The 21,851-nt window shown below is 44.1% G+C and overlaps 1 protein-coding gene across 6 annotated transcripts in view; it reads left to right on the plus strand.

Moving 5' to 3' along the window:
- LOC124644469 (endoribonuclease Dcr-1) overlaps positions 1–21,851 on the plus strand; it is a 73,608-nt gene that overhangs the window by 36,972 nt on the left and 14,785 nt on the right. For 3 of the 6 annotated variants that reach the window (XM_047183834.1, XM_047183833.1, XM_047183837.1), the window contains 20 exons: positions 1,131–1,247; positions 2,034–2,143; positions 3,066–3,352; positions 4,623–4,801; positions 5,094–5,264; positions 6,114–6,252; positions 6,685–6,743; positions 7,139–7,271; positions 7,745–7,859; positions 8,987–9,074; positions 9,849–9,940; positions 10,805–10,971; positions 11,861–12,385; positions 13,029–13,181; positions 15,377–15,514; positions 16,103–16,199; positions 17,017–17,192; positions 17,741–17,896; positions 18,333–18,420; positions 18,882–19,025. In XM_047183834.1, the coding sequence (XP_047039790.1) occupies positions 1,131–1,247; positions 2,034–2,143; positions 3,066–3,352; positions 4,623–4,801; positions 5,094–5,264; positions 6,114–6,252; positions 6,685–6,743; positions 7,139–7,271; positions 7,745–7,859; positions 8,987–9,074; positions 9,849–9,940; positions 10,805–10,971; positions 11,861–12,385; positions 13,029–13,181; positions 15,377–15,514; positions 16,103–16,199; positions 17,017–17,192; positions 17,741–17,896; positions 18,333–18,420; positions 18,882–19,025 (3,134 nt within the window). Of the gene's footprint in view, positions 1–1,130; positions 1,248–2,033; positions 2,144–3,065; positions 3,353–4,622; positions 4,802–5,093; positions 5,265–6,113; positions 6,253–6,684; positions 6,744–7,138; positions 7,272–7,744; positions 7,860–8,986; positions 9,075–9,848; positions 9,941–10,804; positions 10,972–11,860; positions 12,386–13,028; positions 13,182–15,376; positions 15,515–16,102; positions 16,200–17,016; positions 17,193–17,740; positions 17,897–18,332; positions 18,421–18,881; positions 20,259–21,851 lie in introns of all 6 variants that reach the window. The other 3 variants (XR_006986071.1, XM_047183835.1, XM_047183836.1) reach the window with 3 other exon arrangements.

The following is a 21,851-nucleotide window of genomic DNA, read 5'->3' on the forward strand; positions in this document are numbered from 1 at the left end:
TCACTTAATTTTACTCAGGCCTTAAAGTCTGTTTTTTAATCTCGTAAACTAAATTGACACTTGCAAAATGTCAAACTTACAAATAATGTTGCTAGCTTTTTTGTGCAGTGTTGTACTTACGATACCGGTTTGTTGAATCGTAACTTTTTATCTATAATAGACGAATTTAATATTCATACAAAGTTTTATATTTACAATTCACGTACGTACACACGGCTGCACGACGTGCTACAAACTGCCAGGGATATCTGACCACGCAACGCCATGCGTAATCATAAGCCCATTATTTCAGGATGACTTATTGTAAAAAAACGATACTTGATTTTATTAACGCTAAGTTTCGGTCGTGCCACATCACTATTTAAGAATTTGCAATAAACTGACCACACTCGTAATGTCAGTTTAGTCTACGAGATTAAAAAACAGACCATAGTTAAAGTCACTTTAGCCTGAGGTGAAGTCACTTAATTTCACTCAGGCCTTAGTTAAAGTCAGTTTATTTGGCGAGCGCTACAATACGCGCCGCAGCTCGCCAGCCAGGCCATCAGCATCCATGTCGCGCCACGAGCCTGAAAGGTCAGTTCTACAGGGAAACTCACTTTATTTTACTCAGGCCTTGGTTAAAGTAACATAGCCGACAAGAGCTTCCTCTCTCCTAACCCACTTATTTTGCTCGCTCCCACCTAATAATACATGTGGAAAGCAATAACAGTATTGAGTATAATATTAAAGTCACTTTATTTGGCTCGGGTCTTTGAAAAAGTCGCTTTATTCCACTTGGGCCTTATTTAAAGTCACATTATTTGGCTTAGGTCTTAGCCAGAGTCACGTAATTTCATTTAGGCTTTTATGGGAAAGTTCAAAATTCTAATTAAAAAATAGTAAATAAAGTCCAAAAGTAGTTTCCTACGGGTAAGAATCGGTAAGAAAGTCCATAGTTATCTAATGCCTAGCAGTTTGCCAATTTTACGTGCTTTCTGAAAGTAAAGACGAGACGGCGACGATGACGATGATGATGATACATTCGAAAGACATCCACTGCTGGGCTGCTGGCTCCCCGTATTCTAGAAAGTACTTTAGTATTAAATGCGAACTTTGCCAGAAAATTAATATAAGTTCGTATATTTCAGCCTTCAGATCCCGGCGTTCCCTGTGTACACTCGGTCAGGCGAGGTCAGGGTGTCTGTGGAGCATGTACCGTCAGCAGATGTACGGGTCTGCCCGCGCAGAGCCAAGCTGGTCAGGAGGTAAGTGTTTGCACTTGGTGTTAGCCGACACAGTGTAAGGAGATCAGCCAGCTGCGCAGGACATATTATAGTGCACGCACATTTGCTTGGACTGCGGTGCACTCACTATTCCTTCACTCTCATAGCGCGATGGGACGGCAATCCGACACCACCGGAATGGCGGAGTTAGATCATAAGCAGGACCGACATTACGTGTTGTTTTTTTTTTCATTGGAAATCGTCAAAAGACTCTTCCCACTGTGACTAAAACCCATCATGTTCCTTCGTAAGCCTTCTAAGTAACAAGGCCGCGGTAACTCCTTCGAACAATGCCGCAGCACCGCTGGGGACGTTTACGTGCTCTCCGATGTACGGGTGTATCAATTTATTTATTTATTAACTATATTATTTTTGTATCGACCATGGAATTGAACCCGAGCCGTGCTCAGCAGTCGCACTAGAACCATCGGCACGAATCTTGAGCGCTGACCTTCACCTGCGCAGAAGTGATTTATTAGCAAAGAACCAATCCCGAGTGACGGCTATGACGCGATGCGCTGCGGGCCAATCACCGCTTATACCCCGCCCCCGCGCCTCACTTCATACCACAAAAGGGACCCAATAAATTACTTCTGCGCAGGTGAAGGTCAGCGCTCAAGATTCGTGCCGATGATTCTAGTGCGACTGCTGAGCACGGCTCGGGTTCAATTCCATGGTCGATACTTTGATGATTATACGCGACTAATAGACCAACGAGGCAGACTGATAAAATATGTTGATTAAATAACTTGATATTATCGTGATCAGATTCATGCGCTTCGTGTTCGCGGAGGTGCTGCGAGTGCGAAGACGCGGCATGAAGTTACAGAGCGAAGGCTCTACGCACAACAACTACTATATCGTGCCTACTGTTAAGAGTGAGTTGTTTATTTATTGGTTTTGCATGCTTAAAGTATATAAAAAAAAAAAAATGAATATCCTATTAAATCTAACAAATAGGTGTTATACTGAAAATTGCGTCAAAATTCTGTTCAGCCAAATAAATAATGGCGTCCACGGCCGATTTCGGCCACGGCGGCTGTTCTCATTAATTTAAATTTAAAAGGAGATCAGCCAGCTGCGCAGGACATATTATAGTGCACGAACATTTGCTTGGATACAGGTGCACTCACTATTCCTTCACTCTCATAGCGCGATGGGACGACAATCCGACACCACCGGAGAGAGATCAGGCGCAGGACCGACATTTACGTGCTCTCCGATGCACGGGTGAATCAATCACCAACTTCCAGACTACGGGCTGCTTTGTGAAAGTTTAAGAAAACCCGCAAAGCGATTTCGGCCCGACCCGAGACCTCGAGCACAGAGGCCGTGCTTGCGACCACTAGACCAACGAGGCAGTCGATCTTTCAGCTGGCTAAACAAAGATCGATTTGATTGTATTGCATACATAGAGGTCAAACTGAGCACCTCCGTTTTTGAAATCAGTTACAATAGTCGCTTTAGTCTTCCTCAGAAAAGGGCTATCTAACACCGAAATTTATTTTGTTAAAAAAAGGGGGCGCTCAATTTGGGCAGTATTTGTTTATTTTTGTGTGCAGCGTAGTAAGTGTCAGACTTAGAAGAGAGTTTTATGTACAGTCAACTTCAGGTCAGTGGTAACAGTTTTATAGGAAAATCGTACTTATTACTATTGAGTTAAGGTGCATGACAGTTACCACTGATGTGCAGTCTGCCAAACATTATAGAAGTGGATTTTATTTATTATTTAAATGTTTTATTTTTTTTTATATACTATAGTGTTATTACACTCAAAAATAATGAAATTTCAAATTCCAGCTACGAATGAAGATGGTACCCATAAAATAGACATAGACTGGGCATTCCTAGAACTGATCTACCAACATACAGAAGAAAAAAAACTCTCTGACATAGAGAAACCGCTCCTCTGGCAAGACAACCCGGATGAAGAGCATAGAGTGGAGAGGGAGAGCCATAGACGGAGGAGGGGGAAGAAGAGGATGGCTAATCCTCTTTTGAAGAAAGGAGAAGTGTTTGTGTTTGACGCTGAGAAGTATAGCGAGGCGGTCGTCACTCCGTGGTATAGGAATCAGGATCAGCCACAGGTATGTTGTATTTAACCGACTAGTGAAAAAGATGGGGTTGTAAAAGACTTTATTTTTAGGCTTCTGTTGAGGGAACTTGGTAATGAGGGCTACCGCGTATGAAATCGCCGCTAGAGGCGCTAGTGTAGCGTGAGGTCTTCGAAACGTCAAATGCTACTGTTTGTTTACGCGCGAGGGTTTATATTTCTAATTAAATTAATATTGTGAATATTTAACAATACTTTAGATTAATTATGGCAAATACAGATCAGGGTTCTATAAATGTCACTGCTTTGACACTCTTTAATCTTTCGGAAACTTGTGTTCGCATTTCTTTTTCGAGCAAAACGGCACTGCGCAACACTGTGGCATCACCAATACGTTCACACTATAGTTTTATTGTATTACATATGATCTAATATATTCATCTAATGAAGATATAAGTTTTAGCGGTCATAATACGAACTTTGATTGCCATAGTTTTAGACCTCACGCTACAGTTGCGCCATCTGGTGAAACAAAAACCGGTAGCCCCCATTACATGAATCTTTTCTAAGAATAGCACCTAGTAAGGTGCTTTCCTGCGGTTTCACCCGCGTCCCGTGGGAACTACTGCTGGTACCGGGATAAAATATAGCCTGTAAATGATAATTACGCTGGGATAATGTAGCTTTCTAAAAGTGAAAGAATTTTCAAATCGGCTCTGAAATTTCAGAGCTTTCATTAGGGCATAATAAAAAAAAATGACATCCGTAGAATATACCTTTCGCCAGTGGTTTTAACCTCGTCCAGAGAGAAAATAATCCCAATTTGGACAAAAAATATGACTATGTTATATGATAAATAAGCTTACTTACTGCCGAGTTTCATCAAAAACCATTCTGTAGTTTTTGCGTGGAAGAGGTTTCAATCATGCACCTAGATATTGACGTTTCTTAGCATCCGCAAAGGTTATTATTTCATACCAGCTTCTGCCAGCGGTTTCACCCGCATCCCGTGGGAACTATTTCCCGTACCGGGATAAAAAGTAGCCTATAGCCTTCCTCGATAAATGGGCTATCTAACACTGAAAGAAATTTTCAAATCGACCAGTAGTTCCTGAGATTAGCGCGTTCAAACAAACAAACATACAAACAAACTCTTCAGCTTTATAATATTGGTATAGATAGACCTATTCTATATGACCTTTGACTTTGACACACACACTTCCAAAATTCGCGTTTTTAATATTAGTTGGATTAGTATCTGAGTATCTAGACTACGTTAATCAACTTCTGTATTATTCTTTCAGTTCTTCCTCGTAGCGGAGATCTGTTGGAACCTGACTCCCGACTCCTCATTCCCGTCAGCGACCCACCAGAGCTTCAGAGACTACTACAGCACTAAGTACGGAGTCAGCCTGACCCAGAGGGAACAGCCGCTGTTAGATGTAGACCACACCAGTGCCAGGCTCAACCTGCTCACTCCCAGGTATGTGTGGACTGCACACCCATCTTCCGAGCGGCCTCAGCGACCCACCAGAGCTTCAGAGTAGGGTTAAAATGGAGGCCTTCTTAACGGAGGCGGATGCGAAGGCGATGTTTCACCTCCGCAGATGCGTAGGTTAACGGAGGCGGAGGCGAAGGTGCAAGATATGTAAATAAAATATTAATTTAAGGTTCAAAGTTAACTTTTTGTAATTAAAATTACGTTTGTCACTTTTAAGAATATAGCACCACGCCAGAATAGTTTTTGATAAGTAATGATTAACCCTTGTCCACAGATACGTGAACCGCAAAGGCGTGGCGCTTCCAGTGTCCTCCGAGCGTACTCGCCGAGCCAAACGCGACCGCCTCGACCAGAAACAGATCCTTATACCCGAGCTGTGCCGGGTGCATCCATTCGCTGCACCTCTGTGGTTCGCTACAGTGGCGCTGCCCTGTGTACTGTACAGGTAACAAAGTCAAAGTCAAATCATTTATTTCATTTAGGCCTTTACAAGCACCTATGAACGTCAAAATTATAACTAAGTTTGATTCTAGTTGGCCATTCCAAAAGTAGCTTCCTATGGAGAAGAACGGTCTAGAAACTCCATGGTTACTCTTTTTAAAAATAATATGGTATTACAGTTTGTATGTATTGATACATACAGTAACAGCATGCGAAGATCATGTAGAATCGCAAAGACAAATGAGGATAAAATGACAAGTAAAATGCTACATGGTGTTCACATTTACAAATTGGTTAATATTTTGGTACTAAGTTACAAACAAATAATCAAAAGATGAATACAATTTTACTTGCTGGTGTAATTTTAATTTGTACTAGCTTGTCAAGCAAACAGCAGATCCTTATACCCGAGCTGTGCCGGGTACAGTAGACCGCACATCAGTGGTAACTGTCATGCACCTTAACTCAATAGTACTAAGTACGATTTTCCTATAAAACTGTTACCACTGACCTGAAGTTGACTGTACATCCATTCGCTGCACCTCTATGTTATTGTATTAGCTAGTTACTTTGTCACACATCACGCCATCTACCGACACATCATTACCATAGTATAGCCTCAGTATCAACTCGACATCAAATCAAATACATTTATCCAAAGAAGGCTGAAAATCAGCACTTTTCAAACGTCGAAATTATATGAGACAGCCACCCACCCTTCACCTGATCCTGTGTGTTATTACTGGGAAAAAGCAGCGGCTACTTCGGGCTTATTTTATTCGTATTCATGAGATTTTCGTGTTTATTCTTCAATAGCAGCACGAAACTCAGCGTATTCCCTTTTTTTCCACAGAATAAATGCCCTTCTCATAGCGGATGAGATCCGTCGCGCGGTGGCCATCGACGTGGGGCTCGGCATACCCAAGATCAACGAGGACACCATGCCGGGCTTCCAGTGGCCTGCACTCGACTTCGGGTGGAGTCTAGCTGAGGTAAGGGAGTGGGCAAGGCTGGGCAAACTTGGTCCAGTGCTGGGCAAACCGTCCTCTTCGGGGAAAGTTAAGTCTAGTGCTGGGTAAGCTTGGTCCGCTTCTTCTTCTTCTTCCTCCTGCTCTGTTACCAAATTTTATTTGCGGTCGGCGCAATATATCATCCTCTTCCATTGTTCCCTGTCACTCGTCATACTGACACTCACTCCCTTCCTATTCATCCATCTTTTCTTAGGTCTTCCTCATCCTCTCCATCCATCTACATTCATACTTAGCACACTTGGTCCGCTATGGAGGTAAATTAAGTCCACGGCTGGGCAAAGACTTCAAAAGCTAACTCTACAAATGCTTTGCAAACGCATTGAGTACTACATACTTGTCAAATGCTGGGAAAACTTGAGAAAATTCTGAATTTTAATTAATTTTTTCTAACAGGTATTGAGCGCAGATTCAGAGAAGAATGATAAGAAGAAAGAAGAGGAAGAATCTAAGAAGTAAGTATTCCCCAATATTGCGTGTGCGAATGCCAATTCAAGCTGTAAAATTTCCAGTGGACATTGAACCTTATTATACTTCAGGGAAAAAGTTGAAAATCTATTGAAAGTCACGTTCAGTAAAATTCAAATGACAATGTGAGTTGCAAGTTTAATATATCTGACGGCCTCTGACGTGGAATTGTAACTACGATTGCTACTGAATATCATAACTGAATATAATGATTGCGGTAACCTCAGGAAATACTGATACCAATTTTTCTTCAAGTTTTAGATATTTATCCAAAAAGTTATTGGCCTCATTTTATTTGAGTGAGTGTAATATTTCCCACAGAACTTCTCTATGTAAGCTGTTACCTTATTACCACATAACATATTAAAAATATCTATTACAGAGAAAAAGAAGAAAAAGAAAAGAAGCAAATCGAAGAAGGACAGAAGAGCACAGAAGTGGAGAAGAGTGAAGAAGTCAGAGAGAAGACTATCAACGATATACTGCAGGAGAAGGAGGACGCTGCCGCTGAGGCGGTGAGTTACATTAACATGTGTTTAGCCTTTTCCTGACTATGTTGGGGTCGGCTTCCAGTCCGGACAAAGAACACAAACACAAAGTGGGCAAAGAACCAACCTTTCGAGCATGAGGGCGCGGGTTCGATTCCAGGTCAGGCAAATACCAATGCAACTTTTCTAAGTTTGTATGTACTTTCTAAGTATATCTTAGACACCAATGACTGTGTTTCGGATGGCACGTTAAATTAAACTGTAGGTCCCGTCTGTCATTGAACATCCTTGGCAGTCGTTACGGGTAGTCGGAGCTAATATCAAAATTCTATCTATAGTAAACAAATCTACAGATACAGAATATTAGGAACGGCCGTTAGCAATGAGCTATATGAATCAATCTTTCAATACATATATTTTATTCCGTTGCGGGAAGTAGATCCCTTAAGACTCGGCCAAAACCACAAAAAACAGCTACTTACTAACACATATATTTCTAGTTTGAAATCGGCACTTGGAGCAACGACATGGCGTCTTCCATCCCCGAGTCGAGCGAGTTCGACGAGCTCATGGAACCGCTGCCTTCTAACCTCACCTTCTGCACTTCTGCGAGTGGTAAGTCACAAAAGAGGGGGTTGCTGAGTTGAGAAATTAAAAAGAATTGAGGCTTATAGAAATCTACTTGGGGTTCCCACTTTAAGAGAAGATTAATATCTGGCGAAACATTCGTCGCGTATTATCGGTCCCGTAACGCCAGAACAAATCACTACATAGTGTAAAACAAAGTCGCTTTTTTTGTCCCTATGTCCCTTTATACGCTTAAATCTTCGAAACGACGCAACCGATTTTCATGCGGTTTTGATTAAAGAGGAACGTTTATATGAAAAGGTGTCCTGACATTATAATCATTCACACCAAACCGATGATGCGTTAGTGCGTCGATCATACGTTTACGATATGCTCGACGCATGTTTCGTCAGATATGAACCGACTCTAAAATACTTATTTAAAATCGAAACAAATTTTTCAAGATTTTCTAAATCTATTAAAAAAATAATTGAAACACATCACTTTTGAACATAAAAAATTACATGAGACATGCCTCGAATACCATCTTTCACGACTTTATTTTTCTGATTGTCTATACTCGACTCAGGAACCTAAGAGTACATTCACATATTAACACAGCAACATATTAGTAGGTATTGAATTCAACAAGTTTATTTGCCTTGATACATGATTATGACTGATATGATACTGACTTGATACTTGATTACTTGATTAACAAGCATATTATTTTATGAAGTATATTTTTTGTAAGAATTTAGAGAGACTAAGGGTTCGTTCAGACAGACCGGCTCGAAGAGGAGAGCAAATTCTTAACACGTTGAAAACAGAGTTCTTAGTATTTGTAGTAAGGTTTATTTTTGCATGTGCACTGCTTTTGTCATTAAGAAAGCTCGAAGGCGCTCGGTGTGAAATAATAAGAGGAGCTGATCGGCTCCGATCGCGTGCTTTTTTCGGTCTTACTGACGTTTAGATCCGATTGCATGCTCTCGCTCACGCAACCGGTCGGTTCTGGTTTGTGTGAAAAGAAAAATGCGCGCCGATGCTCTCCGACTCTGTCTGTCTGAACGGACCCTCATGAGTCAGTCCAGTCTTATCTTTAACAACTGGGTGGTGGGTGTGGGCACTAACACACACACACACACTCGCTGTATATACTAGCTGACTGTTAATAGGCGGCACCGACTGGTGCGATCCTACAGGCAGGCACAAGTACAGCAAGAACTTCGCCATGGCCGACAGTGATGACTCTTTTATGTCCAGGTGAGTTATATTCTGTTGCTGTTACAAAATTCATCGGCACGAATCTTGAGCTCTGACCTTCACCTGCGCAGGAGTAATTTATTGGGTAGGAAGTAATTTATCCCTTTAAAGGGGTAAAGCGGTAATTGTCCCGCAGCGCATCGCGTCATAGCCGTCACTCGGGATTGGTTATTTGCTAATAAGCCACTTGTGCCGATGATTCTACTAGTTTACTATTTCTCGCAAATGGTTAAAAGTCGCCTATATTTGATACTGATGTATAAGCTTATATTATTGCAAAGTATCATCAAAATCCATCCGATACTATAAGTTCTATCAACATATGTATTTTTAATGACTATCTTCTGACCGCGGATTCATCCGCGTCCTGACGGAAATGTATTCCGTACCCGAATGGGGATAAAATTGAATCATTGTTATAATCATCGGCACGAATCTTGAGCGCTGACCTTCATCTGCGCAGAAGTGATTTATTAGCAAAGAACCAATCCCGAGTGACGGCTATGACGCGATGCGCTGCGGGCCAATCACCGCTTTACCCCGCCCCCGCGCCTCACTTCATACCACAAAAGGGACCTAATAAATCACTTCTGCGCAGGTGAAGGTCAGCGCTCAAGATTCGTGCCGATGATTATATTTACATTTATAGTCAGCCGCATTTTATTGTTGACTCAATATTTGATACGTCCTGTCAAGAATATTTATAATGAAAAAAAAAAAAAAATTTATATAAACCCACTACACTACAATAGTAATTCATGTAATGTTTCCCAGTGACCTGGACTCGGATGACTCTGACCTGGATTACGACGGGACGGACGAAGAGACTGACACCAGTGGCTACGGGAGCGCCAAGAATCCTAACAGTAAGTATTCATTATATTTATGATTTACTTTCTCATCACATCATCTCCCGAGCCTTTCCCAATGTTGGGGTCGGCTTCCAGTCTAATCGGATGCAGCTGAGTTCTAGTGATTTACATGTACCGACTGCGTATCTGTTCTCGTCAACCCAGTTATAATCATCGGCAAGGATATTGAGCCCTGACCTTCATCTGCGCAAAAGTGATTTATTGGTTTATTGCCTTAAGTGTACAGTGCGCAAAGCGATCCCCACTCTTCCGCCGAGAGCTCATTATTCGTGCCGATAACTATACTTAGGCAACCCGATTCCCAATGGTATGACGGCTTGTTAGGCTTTCTGGCTTCTGACTACCCGTAACGACTGACAAACTATAGGCTAGACTGATGATGATGCGTGGACAGTTTTAAGATACATAGGCCTTATTTACAATTGAAATCTTGGTTAATATGACCTTATTTCTTAAATAAGTTGAGAATACTTTTTTTTGGTTGGAAATCACACTCTTACTGACTAAAACCCATTATGTTCCTTTTAAGCCCTTTAAGCCCTTTATGTACCAACGCCGCGATAACTCGCGCGAATAATTTCCCAGCTGAAGTAAAAAATATCTCATTTTTAACTACAAATATATAGTTATCGGCACGAATCTTGAGCTCTGACCTTCAACTGCGCAGAAGTAATTTATTGGGTCCCTTTTGTGGTATGAAGTGAGGCGCGGGGGCGGGGTAAAGCGGTGATTGGCCCGCAGCGCATCGCATCATAGCCGTCACTCGGGATTGGTTCTTTCCTAGTAAATCACTTCTGCGCAAATGTAGGTCAGAGCTCAAGATTCGTGCCGATAACTATACTATTTATTATTTCGCAGCATCAATGGGCGTCCGCATAGAATACAAGACAGCTCACGAGGCTGAAGCGTTCGACATCGAGCGAGTCAAGAAGGTCAACCCGGCACCGCTGCCCGACGAACATGATGACGCAGCCGACAGGGACGAACACGACAGGGTTATACGCCAGGGCAGTGCGCCACAAGAGGTAACTTCCCGCACCCGGGTAATAAGTCGCCTAGCTAGATAAATGGGCGTCTGACAGTGAAAGAATTTTTCAAATTGGTCCATTGGCTCCTGAGATTAGTGTGCTCAAGAAAAAAAACGAATTCTTCAGCTTTATTATATTTGTAAAGATTTTATTGCAGTATGTATATAATAAATAATTATTTTTTTAGCAAAAAGAAACGCTCAATACATTATGGCGAGATTTCATCGCATGTGTTCGGGCACAAAGGTTTTAGTTTCACGAACATTTTAGAAATGTTCGCATGCAATTTGTTACTATTTGCTAGAGCGAGTAGACAAGCGGGGTTAGCAAAAAAAAAAAACATCAATAAAGTTGGAATTCTTTACTTTTTCTACATAATCATTAGTTTGTTAGGTATTTTTTGCGAGTGACTATGTGCCTCAGGGTGCGTCCACATCTGGCGAATGAGCCGCGAATGCGCAGCACGCGAGCCGATTGCGAGCTGCCTGCGAGCTGCGCGCGTGCAGTCACTGCGATAGTTTGGTGTGCCTCTTTAGCACAACTCATGCAAGGCTCGTATAGAGTCACTCAGTTCTCGCCCTTACAGTTCCGTATACTGGCTCAGTACTATCGAAGATGTCAGACGTCGCGCGCCGCCTGCGCGCCGCTCGCGTGCGGCGCTTAGGTGGCGCGCGAACTGCGCGCGGGCCAAGCAGAAGCGGCGCACGAACAAAAATGCACGCGCGCAGCTCGCGGGCAGCGAGCAAACGGCTCGCGAGCTGCACATTCGCGGCACATTCGCCAGATGTGGATGCACCCTAACAATTCTATTGTGATTTTATTATTTTCTTAAACTATCAAACAACAATATTTAAACTTTTTTCTAACAAAAAATCGTCTTTCACAGTACATCGAAAAATTCCGCGCCTCAGTAGCCCAACATAAACAAGAGATCATACAAAAGAACCACCTAATTACCAAAGACAACCACATCACAGACATCTTACCAGAGACTAAAGACTCCTACCATAGTGCAGTCATCTGTAAACGCAGCGAGAACGATGCTATCACCGAACTCTTTCCTTATGGCACAGACGAATTAACCGTCAAAAACGGACAAATTGACATTGAAAGCATAGAAAAAAATAAACGAAAAATTCTCCAAGATTTGAAGAATAATTTGCCTAAGGAAGAAGTGAAGAAGTTGAATTGTTTCGCTATGAAAGACATAAACATTGATTCGGAAGATTATGTGAATGAAAAAGTGGTGAATGTTGGTTTCGATACGAAAGAAGGGTATGAGAAGGCCAGTAAAGGGGTGGGGGAGTTTAAGCCCTATTATGAAGACGGGAGGGGGGGCAAGGAGTTTGATTTTGATTACCAACCGACGCTAGAAGGACATCCGGGGCCAAGTCCTAGTGTTATATTGCAGGTAAGAGGTTTTTACACTTATTTGCCAGTGGTTTCAACGGCATCACGTGGTTACTCTGTGTACCCGGATAAAAATTAAGTTATGGGCATCCTCCAGATAAGTGATCCAGATAAGTGGGCTATCTGACACAGAAATATTTTTTTTTAATCGGTCCAGAAGTTTTTGAGTTTGAACTTACTATAACAAACTTGTCAGCTTTAAATATTAGCATATTTTAAACTATTTTGGCCTTACTACAAAAACTTAAACACCTGTTTTACACTTGTCTAAAAAAATGTGGCTGCAAAATGAACCATATGTCAACGTCATAATCTGTCATTTTTTTAGACAAGGCATAAACTGACGTTTCAAAGTTTTTGTGGTAAGACGGTTTATGTTTACATGCTAGCAGTACACTAGCTGTTTCTCGCGGTTTCAACTGCATCCCAAGATAAATACTTCGTGCTCCTTCATGAAATATAGTCTTTGTTACTCCCGAATGATCTACTTACCCAACGGAAAACGAATTAAAATCCGGTCGGTAGTTTCAGCGCCTACATGTAGGATGCATTTTTTTCTTTTAATAATATGTATCACTACGGGTACTGGTAAAACCGCGAGAAACAGCTAGAAAACTATAGTTCCTCTTTATTCTACTCCTCAGGCGCTAACAATGTCGAATGCCAACGACGGCATCAACCTGGAACGACTGGAGACCATCGGAGACAGCTTCCTCAAGTTCGCCATCACAGCATATCTGTACTGCGCCCACCCCACTGTGCACGAGGGCAAGCTCAGCCATATGCGCAGCAAGCAGGTGAGTGAGTGTGTGTGAGTGAGTGCTCTGTACTGCGCACACCCCACTGTGCACGAGGGCAAGCTCAGCCATATGCGCAGCAAGCAGGTGAGTGAGTGTGTGTGAGTGAGTGCTCTGTACTGCGCACACCCCACTGTGCACGAGGGCAAGCTCAGCCATATGCGCAGCAAGCAGGTGAGTGAGTGTGTGTGAGTGAGTGCTCTGTACTGCGCACACCCCACTGTGCACGAGGGCAAGCTCAGCCATATGCGCAGCAAGCAGGTGAGTGAGTGTGTGTGAGTGAGTGCTCTGTACTGCGCACACCCCACTGTGCACGAGGGCAAGCTCAGCCATATGCGCAGCAAGCAGGTGAGTGAGTGTGTGTGAGTGAGTGCTCTGTACTGCGCACACCCCACTGTGCACGAGGGCAAGCTCAGCCATATGCGCAGCAAGCAGGTGAGTGAGTGTGTGTGAGTGAGTGCTCTGTACTGCGCCCACCCCACTGTGCACGAGGGCAAGCTCAGCCATATGCGCAGCAAGCAGGTGAGTGAGTGTGTGTGAGTGAATGAGATTAGTGATGAGGGAGATTAAGAGAGTGAGAAATAGGGAGAGTGAGTGGGACTCAGTTAGAGAGCGTGAGATAGGAGAAGAGAGTGAATGCGAGAGACAATACAAAAAAATAAAACCGACTCCCAAAAACACGGAAAAGCAAAAAAAAAAAAGCTATTCTTCGGTGCATCGGCCTAGAAGTCAGTGTCTAATGGATGTTCCTGATTTTATACGCCACCGACTTCTAGGCCGATGCACCTAAGAATAGTTTTTTTTTTGCTTTTCAGTGTTTTTGGGAGTCGGTTTTATTTTTTTGTAAAAAGTTTTTACACGCTTTTTATTAGCTTCACCTGTATGTTTGTATGTTTGTAGGTTTGTTTGTAACCGACTTCTTTGGGCGCGATTTTGACCCACTTTAAACGGCCAGATTTCGTTCAAACTTTGTAGATTTATTGAGGACCGATGACAATACATTAATTTGATAAAATTATTCCATTTTTAACCGACTTCCCAAAAAGGAGGAGGTTACACATACACATCGATTACTCCGAGGTTTATAGACCGATTTACGTGATTCTTTTTTTGTTCGACTCGGAATAGCTGCCAGTTGGTCCCATAGTCATCAGGTCAGGATCTGATGATGGAAACCCTGAGAAATCGAGGGCAACCTTCGAAAGTTGTAGGCATACATAGGGTAAAAACTTGACACTCAGGTGTACGCCTAAAAGCACTATTCAACTGTGAAGATTTGGAGCTGACCTGATGATGGAGACCAGATATTCAGTTGTCGAGTTCCCTCGACTTTCTCTGGTCTCCATCATCAGGTCAGCTCCAAACCTTCACTGTTGCAAAGGTCTTGTCAATACAAATAATTTAAGCCCAAACACGAGGTAGTTTACATATTCAGTTGTCGAGTTCCCGACCTGCTCTGGTCTCCATCATCAGGTCAGCTCCAAACCTTCACCATTGCATAGTGTTAGCAGACATACGCCTCAGTGTCAAGTGTTTACCCTGCGTAGGCCTACAATTTTCGAAAGTTGCCCTCGATTTCTCAGGGTTTCCATCATCCGATCCTGACCTGGTGATTATGGGACCACCTGGAAGGTAAACCCTATCAAACAAAAAAAAAAAATGCAAATCGGTCCAGGCGTCTCAAAAAAAAAATATCCCGACGAATTGAGAACCTCCTCCTTTTTGGGAAGTCAGTTAAAAACAGTGTGACAAGTCAAAAAGAAAGTGAGTTAAGATTGGAAGACGATTCTGTAGATATGTCTGGATTATTGTGACATACCTCTGTATGTAACATATTTAAAAAAAGGACTAGAAAAAACAACTATTTAAGGTCTCTGCACACAGCGGGCGCGGCGCGGTGGGACGGGACGGCGACGCGACAATGAGCAGTTGTAATGAACTAGATATTACGGAGGCCGCCACACAGAGCCGTCCCGCTCGACGCGACGGTAACTGTCGCGCCACGCCGCCGCCACGCCGAGCGGGAATACAAGTCACGTATACAACACACACGAATGCAGGCGGGACGGGACGTGATCGCGCCCGCAGTGTGACCGATCCCGCCGCGCCAGCGCCGCGTCGCCGCCCCGCCACGCCCCGCCCCGTCGCGCCGCGCCCGCTGTGTGCAGAGACCTTTATGTATTTTTTCTGTCTAGGTATCGAACCTCAATCTATACCGCCTAGGACGCAACAAACGTCTCGGAGCGCGGATGATCGCGTCTAAGTTCGAACCTCACGACAATTGGCTGCCGCCCTGTCATAAACCACCGCCTACGCTACATCCTAGGATCAATGTAAGTATATTTATTTATTTTAAGAAGACTTACAGACTAAAAAAATACGTCCAAAGCCAATTTCGGCCATGGCGGCAGTTCTCATGTAAGGAGATCAGCCAGCTGCGCAGGACATATTATAGTGCACGAGCATTTGCTTGGACACAGGTGCACTCACTATTCCTTCATTTTTATAGGAGGGAAATACTACCCGATCGTAGATAAAAGAAGCCTATAGTTTACCTTGATAAATTTGCAACACTGAAATTGGTATTAAACTAGTTCCTAAGAATAAGAATCTTTAAGAGACACGGTATTAGGTACAGGTGTTTTGGTAAATTACATAACGTAAGATAAGATAAGGGCATTAAATGAATAAGATAAGGGGATTTAAATCTTCAGTTCTTGTCTAGCAGAGCAGAAAAGTTTTTAAACATACATTAGACTTTCTTCACTCAGGGATATTAGGTACTGAGTAGGCGGATACGAGATGTTTAAAATTCTTTTAGTTGTTAATAATTTATTCGTTTCACTTTGATAGAGTCGGGGCCTGAATTTCTCACCTTCAAAGACAAGTCTCAGTTTTGCGATATTTTGCCATGTTTTCAGGGCGAAGGCAAAGACATAATGCAGCACTTGGACACGCCGCAGGACTCGGCCGGATGCTTCATACCTTACAACCTCATCACGCAGCATAGCATACCAGGTGACGATTGTCAACTAAACTAATTTATACGCTGTTCTGTTTTATTGCAAAACTAGCTTTCGCCCGCGTCCCGTAGCCGGATGGTGACAAAAACTATCCTAAAACCTTCTCCCGGGTCTAAGTTACCTCCCCTCTAATTTTCAGCCAAACCGGTCAAGCCGTTTTCATGTTATGTCGCTTTACTAGCTTTTGCCCGCGGCTTCGCTCCCGTCAACTGACTTCTCTATTTTCCCCAATTTTTTTCATAAGAACCTTCTCCTGACTATAACAAACACAACAAAAAAAGAATTAGCCAAATTGGTCCAAGCGTTGTTGAGTTATGCGCTTACCAACACATTTTGCGATTCATTTGTATATTATATAGATATAGATAGTTAACAGAAGTAAAAAACACGCTAGTCATGTATTGTCATCAGAACTCGGAGCGTGTGCAAAATTTCAAGATTCAAGTGAGTCAAATTAAGATTCCAAGATTTTCTTACATACATAGTTACAAGTGAAGCTAATATAAGCGTGTTAAAAAACAAAAACATAAAAAAAAAGATCTCGACGAAAAGAGGCTACATTATTGTAAAAGAGATGTGTTAATGTAAAATGGCTGTTTTATTGTGAAACTAATGTTTCATTGTGACGTACTGGCCTTGCCGTTACGCAAACATTGAGATCATCTAGACTTCAAAGTTTGAAATCGGCAATCCACAGCTCGAGCACACATGGTGATTCACGGTCATTCCTTCTCTGTATGTCGAGAGACCTGGACCCTGCAGTTTGACGATAAAAAATCCTGGACTTTAAAAGATTTCATTAACGTTTTCAGACAAGTCAATAGCGGATTGCGTGGAAGCCCTAATAGGCGCGTACCTGCTAGAGTGCGGTCCCCGCGGAGCCCTGCTGTTCATGTCGTGGCTCGGCATCCGGGTGCTGCCGTGCCACCACGTGGCTCTGCACGACACCCACCCCTACGTGGCTACTGCCACCCGCAGCGACAAGCAGGTGAGTGTAGCGGCATGCAGGAGCCCTGCCAGTCCTGTACCCAGATAGACCAATGAGGCAGTTCAACTGCAAGTGCGGCTGAGCACGAGGTCTCGGGTTCGATTCCCGAGTCGGGCCGAAATCGCTTTGTAGGTTTTAGAAGACTCACAAAGCAGTCCGTAGTCTGGAAGTTACGATATGATGTCCTCCTAGCCGATTATCGGCCACGGCGGCTGTTCCCATTTAAGGAGACCAGCCAGCTGCGCAGGACATGTTATAGTGCACAATCTTGCTTGGACTGCGGTGCACTCCCTATTCCTTCACTCTCATAGCGCGATGGGACGGCAATCCGACACCACCGGAGAGAGATCAGGCGCAGGACCGACATTTACGTGCTCTCCGATGCACGGGTGAATCAATCACCAACTTCCAGGCTCCGGGTAAATGTAGTACAATAGTTGTCACTAATGTAGTTTTAAAATAGTGTTAAGTTCTTAGCAGTCGTATTATGATAACTCCTGTGAAGATGGTTATAAGGTGTTTACAATATACACAACTTATATTCCCAGCAGGCCGAGGCTTCCCCCCGTGGGCCGCGCAGCCGCGTGTCGTCGTGCTCGGAGGACGAGGCGGAGGAGGTGTTCCCGGCGCAGTCGTGGTCGTGGCCGTCGCGGGCTGTCGGCTCGCTGAGGCCTTATACTGATGAGAACGGACGGTGGATGCAGGTGAGAATTAGATCTTCTTTAATTAGACGTTGTTATGTTAGTCGGTGGGTAAAATAGTTCAGTACATAGAGAGAGAGAAAGGAAGGGATGGAAAGCGAGAGGATGTGAGAAAGTAAAAGCGAGTGCGGAAAAAGATAAAAAGAGAGGAAGGGTGAGAGAAAGAGGGAGAGCGAGGAAGAGAAAATAGAGCGATAGTCAGATGCGAGAGCGGAAAAGGGTTAGAAAAAGAGTGTGAGAGGGAGGAGGGAAGAAATGGAGAGAATGAGCGAACGATGTCGTGAGAGAGAGAGAGATCAGCAAAGAGTGAGAGACAGAGAGATCGACAGCAATTGATTCATATTTGGTTGATCCGTTCAGTATCCTTTAGTTTGATAGATGATATCGACATTCCAATTAATACATTTAATTTAAATAATAATATTCCTTTTATCCGTAGCCGATATTCGGGGAGCTGAAGGCGCCGCCGTCACCTCTGCTCCGGTACATTGAGGACCCCGACGGAGAGTTGGAACAAATGCTCTCAGGTATATTGTAAACTCTCATTACGGCTTGAGATTTAATTTTAGATTTCTTTCGATTATTTTCTTCTCTAAATATACATTTTTTATTAGCTTACGCTGTTCCACTGCTGGGCAAGGACCTTCCTTCATTTTTCTCCTATAAAGTCAAAGTAAAAAATCGTTTATTAAAATAGGCTAATTAGATTAGCACTTTTTAACGTCAAAGTTACAAAAATGTCAGCACCCCCAAAACAGCCACTTCCTAGTGTTATGGCTGGAAAGAAGTGAAGAACAAACTTCCCAGCAACTCAGCTGACTATTATATCCTCCCTGCCAATTTTCAGCTAAATTGGTTCAGCCGTTCTGGAGTTATAAGTGGAGTAACTAACACGACTTTCTTATATAATATAGATGTAAGATTATACATAGGTCTACCTATATACCTATATATTTTGTAATAAAAAGCAATATTTTCCGTCCCCCAGGCTACGACGCCCTAGAGCGCACGCTGCAGTACCGCTTCAAGGACCGCTCGCTGCTGCTGCAGGCGCTGACGCACGCCTCGCATCACGCCAACCGCCTCACCGACTGCTACCAGCGCCTCGAGTTCCTCGGAGACGCTATACTGGGTAATGTTATACCACGCTGCAGTACCGCTTCAAGGACCGCTCGCTGCTGCTGCAGGCGCTGACGCACGCCTCGCATCACGCCAACCGCCTCACCGACTGCTACCAGCGCCTCGAGTTCCTCGGAGACGCTATACTGGGTAATGTTATACCACGCTGCAGTACCGCTTCAAGGACCGCTCGCTGCTGCTGCAGGCGCTGACGCACGCCTCGCATCACGCCAACCGCCTCACCGACTGCTACCAGCGCCTCGAGTTCCTCGGAGACGCTATACTGGGTAATGTTATACCACGCTGCAGTACCGCTTCAAGGACCGCTCGCTGCTGCTGCAGGCGCTGACGCACGCCTCGCATCACGCCAACCGCCTCACCGACTGCTACCAGCGCCTCGAGTTCCTCGGAGACGCTATACTGGGTAATGTTATACCACGCTGCAGTACCGCTTCAAGGACCGCTCGCTGCTGCTGCAGGCGCTGACGCACGCCTCGCATCACGCCAACCGCCTCACCGACTGCTACCAGCGCCTCGAGTTCCTCGGAGACGCTATACTGGGTAATGTTATACCACGCTGCAGTACCGCTTCAAGGACCGCTCGCTGCTGCTGCAGGCGCTGACGCACGCCTCGCATCACGCCAACCGCCTCACCGACTGCTACCAGCGCCTCGAGTTCCTCGGAGACGCTATACTGGGTAATGTTATACCACGCTGCAGTACCGCTTCAAGGACCGCTCGCTGCTGCTGCAGGCGCTGACGCACGCCTCGCATCACGCCAACCGCCTCACCGACTGCTACCAGCGCCTCGAGTTCCTCGGAGACGCTATACTGGGTAATGTTATACCACGCTGCAGTACCGCTTCAAGGACCGCTCGCTGCTGCTGCAGGCGCTGACGCACGCCTCGCATCACGCCAACCGCCTCACCGACTGCTACCAGCGCCTCGAGTTCCTCGGAGACGCTATACTGGGTAATGTTATACCACGCTGCAGTACCGCTTCAAGGACCGCTCGCTGCTGCTGCAGGCGCTGACGCACGCCTCGCATCACGCCAACCGCCTCACCGACTGCTACCAGCGCCTCGAGTTCCTCGGAGACGCTATACTGGGTAATGTTATACCACGCTGCAGTACCGCTTCAAGGACCGCTCGCTGCTGCTGCAGGCGCTGACGCACGCCTCGCATCACGCCAACCGCCTCACCGACTGCTACCAGCGCCTCGAGTTCCTCGGAGACGCTATACTGGGTAAATTAACAACATTTTTACAGTCGTCGTCTTAGCTTGTCTAACCGCCTATTAATATTTTCCATCTCATCTCAATCAATCTCTAAAGTTGTCTGTGAGAGACCGCTCTTAGCGATAAGACAATTATGTTACCTACTAAAATCAGTTCTAATAGCAAATACATAAAATTGGTGTACCTAATCTATCTATCATAAAAAAGTCGTGTTCGAGAGACTAAAGTTAGCACTCATTTGACTCATTAAGTCAATATTTATTTTAAAAAGACCCTCCACCTTTGACCTGGACTTACTTTTTCACATTGTATTGGAATTAAATAATAAATAAATAAAATATTTATTTTTCCAAAGTAATTAATTATACAGATTCGACATATGATCATATATACGAATAACATATATTATTTGACCTAATCTATACAACAAAAATTGTAAGGCCTGCCTCTTAAACTAGGAGTCCTGTGTCTTAAGAGACAGTGTTTGACCAAAACAGTTATGTAATTAATTCCAAACAAAACACTAAAAAGCAAAAAAAAAAATATTTTTAGGTGCATCGGCCTAGAAGTCGGTGTCTAATGGATGTTACTAAGTTAATTTGACAGTTGACGTCTGTTTCGGCTTAGTCACTTGCAAAACAATTCCCTATTATTAATTTAAATAAGAGTCTAAGTGCATTAAAAACTTTATTATTATTTACATAGTGATAAACAGCTATACATAGTTTACAGTGAGCTTCAAATAGTGCGACCTTGGGCTGAAAATCAACAATTTAAAAACAGTGTTTTGGTGAGAACTTATACAGTTACCCGCCAAAATAATTTATTTGGTTTGCTGGACGTGAGTTCTACAACGTTGCCACAGACGATAACAAAGCTCCAATCGCGCATCACTATCAGCGCCATCTGTCGCGACATCGGTGACAAGCTGCTATCCGATCTGTGTAGTGGATCTCTTGTATCGCCATCTAGCGTGCCGGCCTGGAACTATTTGTGTAACAAGAATTGTACACCTTAAGGATGCCAGGTATCCAATGTGGAGGTTGCTCCCGCTTTGCCTCGCAGGTAGATGGCGCTAGGTGTGGGAAATGCAGGGTTCTATACTGCAGAATATGTGGAGGGTTCCCTGCCAAAGCCTCCATTCCTCCTACTTGGCGATGTCCCGAGTGTAAGAAAAATACTGTTAGGGACAACAGAAATGATACCCCAGTCAGAGGCTCCACGCAAATTCCTCCTAGCGATGACGCAGTGATCTCGAACCTGGACTCCAGCTCACCAAGTAGGAATGTAGCGTCGCTCAATGCCGCCTCCACCACCACTCGAGAGTTGTCACCTGTACCTAGAAATGACCTGCACGTAATCCTTCAGGAGTTGAGAGCGGTTCGTGCGGAGATACAGGTGTTTAGGAGAGAAATGGAGGTGGAAATGTCGGAGCTTAAATCCACCCTGAACTGCTGCAGCGCGCGCGTCGACGGTCTAGAGGCCAGGGTAGACGCACTTGAACAGCGTGCTACTTCGAGGCCGAACTCCGACAACGTAGGCGAAATAGTGGAGGAGCTGAGGCGAGAGCTCAATGATAGGGACCAGGAGCTTCTTGCCAA

The sequence above is a fragment of the Helicoverpa zea genome, chromosome 30, assembly GCF_022581195.2.
Source record: "Helicoverpa zea isolate HzStark_Cry1AcR chromosome 30, ilHelZeax1.1, whole genome shotgun sequence".
In the NCBI taxonomy this organism is placed as follows: Eukaryota; Metazoa; Arthropoda; class Insecta; order Lepidoptera; family Noctuidae; genus Helicoverpa; species Helicoverpa zea.